Source organism: Durio zibethinus, chromosome 2 (genome assembly GCF_047325235.1).
Source record: "Durio zibethinus cultivar Kanyao isolate XHJ-2024 chromosome 2, ASM4732523v1, whole genome shotgun sequence".
Classification (NCBI taxonomy): Eukaryota; Viridiplantae; Streptophyta; class Magnoliopsida; order Malvales; family Malvaceae; genus Durio; species Durio zibethinus.
The window spans coordinates 12,196,479-12,204,551 of NC_143163.1; the positions used below are offsets into that span (position 1 = coordinate 12,196,479).

General features: G+C 35.1%; 2 protein-coding genes across 4 annotated transcripts; one reads left to right on the forward strand and one right to left on the reverse strand.

Moving 5' to 3' along the window:
- Window positions 1-1,086: 1,086 nt before the first annotated feature.
- Window positions 1,087-2,134, forward strand: LOC111308453 (uncharacterized). Its single transcript, XM_022906774.2, has one exon. It carries the CDS (start codon window positions 1,289-1,291, stop codon window positions 1,973-1,975), a length of 687 nt encoding a protein of 228 aa, XP_022762509.2. The 5' UTR covers window positions 1,087-1,288; the 3' UTR covers window positions 1,976-2,134.
- A 340-nt stretch (window positions 2,135-2,474) lies between these two features.
- Window positions 2,475-7,444, reverse strand: LOC111309290 (mannan endo-1,4-beta-mannosidase 2-like). Of its 3 annotated transcripts, none has more exons than XM_022908336.2 (6): window positions 6,959-7,440; window positions 6,422-6,803; window positions 5,655-5,852; window positions 4,377-4,499; window positions 3,542-3,753; window positions 2,475-3,047 (listed from the first exon to the last, which is right to left on the reverse strand). In XM_022908336.2, the coding sequence occupies exons 1-6, from the start codon at window positions 6,991-6,993 to the stop codon at window positions 2,642-2,644; spliced, it is 1,356 nt and encodes a 451-aa protein (XP_022764071.2). In that variant the 5' UTR covers window positions 6,994-7,440; the 3' UTR covers window positions 2,475-2,641. The 3 variants fall into 3 exon arrangements, with proteins under 3 accessions (XP_022764071.2, XP_022764072.2, XP_022764073.1); XM_022908337.2 differs by having other exon boundaries at window positions 6,422-6,859; window positions 6,901-7,439; XM_022908338.2 differs by lacking the exon at window positions 5,655-5,852 and having other exon boundaries at window positions 6,959-7,444.
- Window positions 7,445-8,073: the final 629 nt, after the last annotated feature.

The following is an 8,073-nucleotide window of genomic DNA, read 5'->3' on the forward strand; positions in this document are numbered from 1 at the left end:
TCTTTTAGCATCTTATCATGTGTATGCTATGTAACATAGGCAATGATCTACTTTTATATTCCATTATGCTAAACTCTTTTAGCAACTTGGCTATATTTATGGATTATAAAAGTTATGCAACTCTTTGGATTTATCTTTATAGATATTTTTCCCATTATGTGCATTGTCCCTCTTATATCCATTATAGAAATCCCTATTAGATAGTTAAATTTACTACGTATTGTTGCATAGGCACTTGGTTTCTAATGAACTATATATCATTCACATAAATCTTTATCAAAATGATTATACTTTCACTAACTTATTGTATACTCAAGATTCATCTTAATCTTTAATAATACCAAACTTTGATTATTTGTAGTAAATTTAAAAACGTGTCAATATTATATCAAATAAACAAAAGAGCATTATAGTAATTAAATGTGTTTTAATATATATTATTGATTATCTCACTTAAGTCAACGGCTATTATAAGATTACTAAAATTAGGCTAATGAAATATAAAATTATTTGTAGATAGATAATCATAAATTAACAATAAAATTATATTATGACCAAATTAAGTATTTACACAATGCTAAATTGGATCGGGCCACTACGACTTTTAGAGGGAAATTATTCCTTTCTATCTTACAGCTTTCGACTTGGATTGCTTACGTTTATCATGTTTGAAGGAAGTACGCATCTCATCCGTCTATGAGCCCTAAAGCCCTCTCCCAATGCATGTTTGATGATATTAGGCTTAATGTTGGCCCAACCCACTAATCCTCCCGCTCATCGCAAATCAACATTGAACATCCCTGCCAAAAGGCTCAAAAAGCCAAAATCTTGAATTAAATTTATCGATTCATATATTTGTATATTAAAATTAATTTATTTGTATTATATTTTATGAAAATTATAAAATATATTTTATGTTAATATAAAAATATAAAATATAATTTTTTTTATTTTATTAAATTTATATATAATTGTTATTATAATTTTAAATCATATTATTTTTATATTTTATTTATTCATCGTACTTTAAATTTTCAAATTAATCTTAAATTCACCGAAAACTTGCTACCTCGCGATGGCGCTAACTTAGGGCGCCAAATCATACCTTCCGCGAAATTCACCGCCACGCTTACCTTTTTTTCATTTTTATATAGTAACTCTCCTACCTAAAACAACAATTAAAACGCCCCAAAAAGAATCTCAAATCATCCAGTTTCCTCTCAAGGTTTTCTCAAAACTAAATTGTTCGTCAAAATTCCGAACAACGGCGACTACTACACGCCAAAGCATGGTGGTTCCTCTCGCCCCGGGCAAGTTCTATGGTAGCATTCTTCCACGGCCCCGTATTTACACAGACACCAAGTTCAACCTCGAACGCGTAGACCCTCCGGTTTCAGTCCTTGATCCGCTGCTCGCATGGGCCAATGAAGCCCATTGGACAATGGGTGGTCTCAGTTTCAAGCGCCTCCGTCTCCAAGGTCGCATCGAAGGCAACGTCAAAAGACTCGCAGCCCAGCGCAAGAAGCTCCTCAAGGATAGCCCAGATAAGGATCCTAAAAACAAGAGGGATGCTTCCGTATCACCCCCTCTTGCTGCCGTGGCGTTAAAAAGGAGATTCTTGGATCTCAATGACGACGATGATGACGAGGAGGTGGAGAGTGAAAATGAAGGCGAGGAAATGTTGCTGAAGAGAGAAGAGGGGAGGGTGCTGAGGAAACGTGCGGTGAGGAAATTGGGGGATGATTTTGAGAGAGTGGCGAAGGATATCGGCGTGGTGAGCAAAAGGGATGGGAGTTTTAACGTTGGGATAGGCGGTGATGTGATGAAGATAGTACAAGAGGTTAATGCTGAGTCGGAAATTAAAAGAGATCAGAAGAAGAGGGTTGGAAAGGGCATGAAGAAGGGTAAGGGTGAGGTGCACAATGGGGCAAGGACTTCTCCAAGATTGGCAAAGCGTGGTTTTACTTCTAGATAGATAGATAGATAGATCTGAGATTCTTTTATGGTTGTATTGTTTGGTGTTCTCTGTTATGAGTAAGGTTCATCTAATTTACAGTGAATGCAGCTTTGTTTTCCATGAATACCTAAGAATTGGTGAAGTAATCAAGTTGACATTACTTGCTTTATTAGTTCATCAATGACCATGAAGATTGAAATCCTAACCTTCATATTTACAACTTGAATTGAATCAACATTCATGTGATTAGTCGTTAATTTATAAGCTTCGGAGTTGGGGCTCAATGATGCATTGTTAATAATTTCATCTACTTGACAAAACGAAGCAACCAACAGGCTAAGCATTTGGTTGAATTTGGTCAAAGGCAGTCAAAAAGATTTACCGGATTCATTCAACCCCTGAAATTCTTCCAAATTATACAATGGGTTGGGAAATGTTATCAGTGCTGTAACCACAATTATCTGGGATTTCATTCAAACGTCCACTGAGATTCTCTAAATCATTATAGATAGCGCATGACAGCTACAGAAATTTGTGCAGCAAACTTGTATTCTAGTGCTATATTATATCTTGCACGTTATTTTTTATGGAGATGAAAAAACAAAAAATAGCACAATACCGGTGAACTTTTATATCTAGCACAAATCACCTCACAAAGAATTCAATCTTCTGATTGCACTAGCTTTAATCTCTCTTGGAACACAGTTCTTTCAAGTTTTCCTTTTCTTGACTATGTTCTTGGATTCTAGCCAATCTGCATGACTGTTCTATTGTCAGTTTGTAAATTGAAGGGCTTTCCCATGGCACAAGCCCAAAATCATCATTATACTCTTCCATCCCTTCAACAAAGAATTGCCAGACTAAAGCACCTGCCCCAGATCCTTTCTTCTTTGCAGACTTGTAGATGATATCTAAAATAGTTCTATAAAACTGCTCTCTTTGGGATGGCTGGAAGTCTTTGTTCTGGTTTGACAAGCCGTATTCAGTGAACATAACAGGCTTCTTCAGTACTTTGTCACAATCTTCAATGTGTGAATGCACCCACTTGGAAACATAATTTCGTTTTTCCTCAAATCCTAGGTCATGAAACCTACCAAAGAGGAAACAAAGAAGATTGGATTAACTACAGCGCATGCTTATTGAAGAATAAGGTAATACCACAATTCAAGAGAAAAACTGAACCTGAGGCAAATTTCTGTAACATTTTTTTCAAACTGTGGAGAACAGCCAAATGCTAAAATGTAACATTTCAATCAGAGTTCAGTTTTGAAAGGCAGGGCTGAAAGTAGGTTTCACATGTGGGCAGAGGTCATAGGCCCTCAAACTTTGTCTAATCCTCTGATTTCTACTTACGCTTGGGGGCTTGTTTAAAGATACATAAAAAGTTGTGGCCACCCAGGGTTATTTTCTTCAAAAGTCATAGTTGCATTTAGCCATCCATTTTGTCATTATCCATAAGTTTGCACCCTCAATCTTACAGAACCTGGCACCACCACTGATGACAGGCTTCATTCTGTGTCATAGAATAGATTTTTTACATGCATACTGATACAATTTCATAAATAGTCAGTCAAAATTGCTTACCAATGGTCAGGGTATATATGAACAGAGGTAAAATCAACATTTGTAATGTTGGAGTTGTGGACAAAATCAGAACCAAGGGTGGACGCCCACTCTTCTGGATTCACAGTAGACTTCTTGGGGCTTTTAGGACCGTAGAATCCTTCCAAGCCAATGGTCAATAGATGATTTTTGTCAATTGATTTTATGAAAGCTGACATCTCTTCTAACCAATCCTGCAATTGAATGCTGTATAATTAAAGTCACATTCAGATACAAATCAATAAACCTCAGAAGAAAGTAAACCCTCCCTCTCTGAGATGACTGCATATGAAATATAGAAACAGTATTCTGAATTAAAATATTTCTGATTAATGAATTTAAAGCTTTGAAAGGAAAATTTTCTCCTCCCTCAGGTTATTGAAGTAGAGAGCTTTTATAGGCCTCTGCATTTCTAGTAAAGAAGAAGATGACAATTATACGGTAAAGAAAGAGAGTTGTGTTTCAGTTTTTAGAAACTTCTTAAAGTTGAGCTTTGTTTCAAACAATGGACAAACTTTGACTGCATTCACTAGAAGAGGGAAACACTTATTCCAAATAAAGTGAGCATGAATAGCCAACCTTATTTACAAGAATTATGAAACTCACAATCACTAGCAATCAGTATATGAAAATTTCACAAGATAACATTGCATTCATCTAAGTTAAGCATAATTGGTCAAGATTGTGAGAGGTTTAGAGCAAAGTTAGAAACCAATCTACCGTCAATATTAGTGCTTAAAATAACTACTATATGATCTCTCTCTCTTTTTTTTTTTTTTTTCCTTAATAGTGTAAGATCTCATAAGTCATAACTCACTTGAAGAGTATCACCAGAAGGATCAGACATGCAACGGGGTTCATTCATCAATTCCCAAGCAAAGATGGTTGGATCATTCCGATATTCAATTCCGGTGATGGTGTTCTTCCTTGTGAGGACAGTCTGGGAAAAAGAAATGGATCAGAATAAGACTTCACAGCAGCATAGAAAACAATTTTGAATTTATGATATTGCAAATATTTAAAAAGTAATCAAGCAGCTATATCTTTCCAACAAACTATATTTTTCCCCTTGAATTTGAGATCATAATGTTAGTTGGCCAATTTGTCAACCATATTCTCGTACAACCATGTTTCTACAAAGTTTCTAATGATGTTTCGTATAAACTGCATTGGCAGAAAGTAGACCCTGGGAAGACAATGTTTTCCTACTTACTAGTGGCTGGCACTAAGACAAGGAGACATCTGAAAAATATGCAGATAATCTACCAAACTGTACCATATATACTCCATCCATTAACATCACAAAAAATAACCAAGGCTAACACCTAGATCATGATTTCATATTCGTTTTTATTCTTTTGTAAGGATAAGTTGAGAGGTATAGTAGGATTCCTAGTCTACCTATCCTGTGATTTTCTCATTACATTTTCAATTGTTGATTTTCAAATTTCAGGTTATTACCGCATAAAGATATACCATATCATAATTTGCCAAACTGTATAATAAGCTGTATGAGATGCACTCAAGCTCCGGACCCCACATCAACATGAATAATACTTCGGCATTTTCAAAAGGCAAAACTTAGGCTAATAAAACTTTTGTTTTTTTTTTTTTTTTGATAAAAGAAAACAAAAGGGAAATATCATCCTTCACTTCTGTCCTAAAAGAAGAAAGAACAAGGAAAGTATAACACTTCATGCAGCTTAAAAGCATGTTGTAAGCAATTTCCTTTCACTTATACATTGTTTCAGTTTTCTATCACAATCAAATTGTTGTTAGTAACTTTTGTGTTTGTCATCTACAGGTGAAACATTTGGTCCATATTGTTATAGGGCCCTATCCTCTATCCAGTAATAGTCAGTTTTAAGGATGAAAGTAATAAGCAAGTGGCTGAGACATTTACAGCATCAGGTTCCTCTTTCAAAATTAAGATTTAACAATTTCAACAGCGTAATGTCAGTACAATTACTAGCAGTTTACTGAAGAGAATAGGTACAGTCATACACATGCATCATGATGCAGGGGAAGAAAATTGTATTCAAATATAAGAAAAGAGATGATTGAAATGTAGATAACTAGATAATTGATCAGATACCATGACATAATTCTTGAAATATTTGCGGATTGATGGATCAAAGAAGAAGGAATCATTAGAAGAGCTTAAACCAACGCCTTCTTGCCATGCCCACTTGACATACTGTGTCTTTCCACCATATGCTTGCAAGTTATTTACTAAGCTAAGAAGCAACCTAATTCCATGTTGTCTTGCTTCTGCAATGACATAATCCAAGGCCTGTGACAACCTAAACTTGTTACAATAAATAACAATAATTGGGAAAAATGTACTCTAGAATCACTAAGTGACATTAGAGAATGTGAAAGAGTCAAGGATTCAATGATTTCTGACAGGTTCTAATCAAGCAGATGAGAAACTGAAGTAATTTAAATAGCTTTTGCTTCTGTTCTCTTTCATTTCTAGCATTCTAAAATTACATTTTTAGAGAGTACAATCGTCTTTACATTCAGGACAAACCTAATTCAGCCTAGCAAAAAATGTGCAATAATCTAAAGCATCTTCAGTATGCACATTGGAAATCTCTTTACTGCCTTTCTATGTCGTACACAATTACTTGGCTGTTATCATGTAAGCTTAAACAGAAAATGTTGGAAGTAAATTTAGGCAAAATAATGTAAAATCAAACACCTAGCAAAATGAAGACCTAAGTGCTAAATTTAAGCTTGCATTGAACACCCAGATTATCTAGGATTAAAATTATAAAGCTGAATAGTCATGCATAAAAAAAATGTAGATTATTTGCATTACATTAAAATTTATTAAAAAAATGTGAATCTCTCTAATACCTTGAAAACTCGCTCATCAAATTGCCGAGGAGAAATCTGGAGAGCATCATAACCTCCATCATTAAATGCCCAAGTTCTACAAACCGTAAGACCCATCTTTGCACCAGCTTGCAGCATTGCACTGACCATAGGTCTACGGTTTTCATCCACAGAATGGGCCATTAACCAGTAAGAATTCCATCCATTCACATACAATGGTTTACCATCCAGAAGGAACTGAGTCCCATTCCTTTCCACAAAACTTAACTTTGGTTCCTTAGGGAAACTACTAAGCTTCAAGTCACCAAAAGACATGTAAATAAAAGCCACACATGATGCAAATCCAAGAATTGGGTATAACAGCCCATTTCCAGCCACCATCTTTCTATATATAGTAAGGAACCTGAAAACCGATCAACAGGCAAAAATTCCAGAAAAAAAGATAGATTATTTGGGTACCTTTGGCTCTATTTCAACAAAGAAAAAGATTATTTGGGTACCCTTTGGCTCTATTTCAACAAAGAAAATTTAAGGATACCCAAATTGAGATTACAGTACCTTAAACTCAAATGTGAACGCAGATCCCTCTTCATAAGGTTACCCAGAAACACAATAAAAATGACTCCTTTTAAGACATAACAAGTTCAGTGAACGAAAGAGAGAAAGAAAGATGGATTTGAAAGTTGCTGCCTTTCTGTTTAGAATTTGGGATTTTTATACCAGAAAATGATGCAAGAAATAAGGAAGGTTGAGACCACATGAAATGAGAAAAAACTGAGAAAAAAAAAAAAGCAAAGAAAGCACACCTAACTTGTGTGCTTATGAGACTGTCAAAAATATATAGGAGGTGTGTAATATGAAGAGTGAGGGTGGAGGTGGCTGGTGGAATGTTGGTAACAGCTTGCCGGTTAAAATCAGATCTATGCACTGCACCTGATTTTCCAGTTTCCTTGAATTTTAATATAGATACTGAAACAAGTCTCTCAATTCAACACCAATGGGCCATGTGTGATGACCTCCTTGTCTCCCTCCCCAGTCAAAACCATACCAAATTAACTACTTAGGAAATATAATAATACTACTACTATGAAAATGATAGAATTAAATAAATAAATAAGAAAAAGACAAATCTCAACCCTTATTGGCCGTTGTAGCTGGCTTTTTCTTTTTCGCTTTAAATTAACATAAATTATTTCTGTGGGCTTCCATTCGGTACTGACCCATACGACACGAAAAATCTGATTAGGCAGCCTGTTAATTACAACCGACAAAAGCCATCCCATGTGAAAGCCGTACAAATTGGGATACAAGCTCGTAGACGTAACTTTCTTCTTGTTTTTTCCCTTAGGGGCAACATTCCTTTTGTAGTTGCTTCATTGACACATTAATAAGCTCTCAGTCATTTAATCAGCGTGTACTTTGAACGATTTCATAAGCAACAATGATGAAATTGTGTCAATTTGATGCCTAGGAAAACAGTTTCCTGTCTAATTAAATTTGTAGAATTGCTATTATAAAAAAAAATAATTTGAAGAATGATAATTTGATTCATGTATGTACACAAAGTACAAACATGGCCAAAAAAGAAAAAACCCAGCGTGATGGTCTATCTGTGTTTATGCTAGGAAATCTCAAATAAGCAAAGTCTTTAATGATCCACTGTGGTATATCGA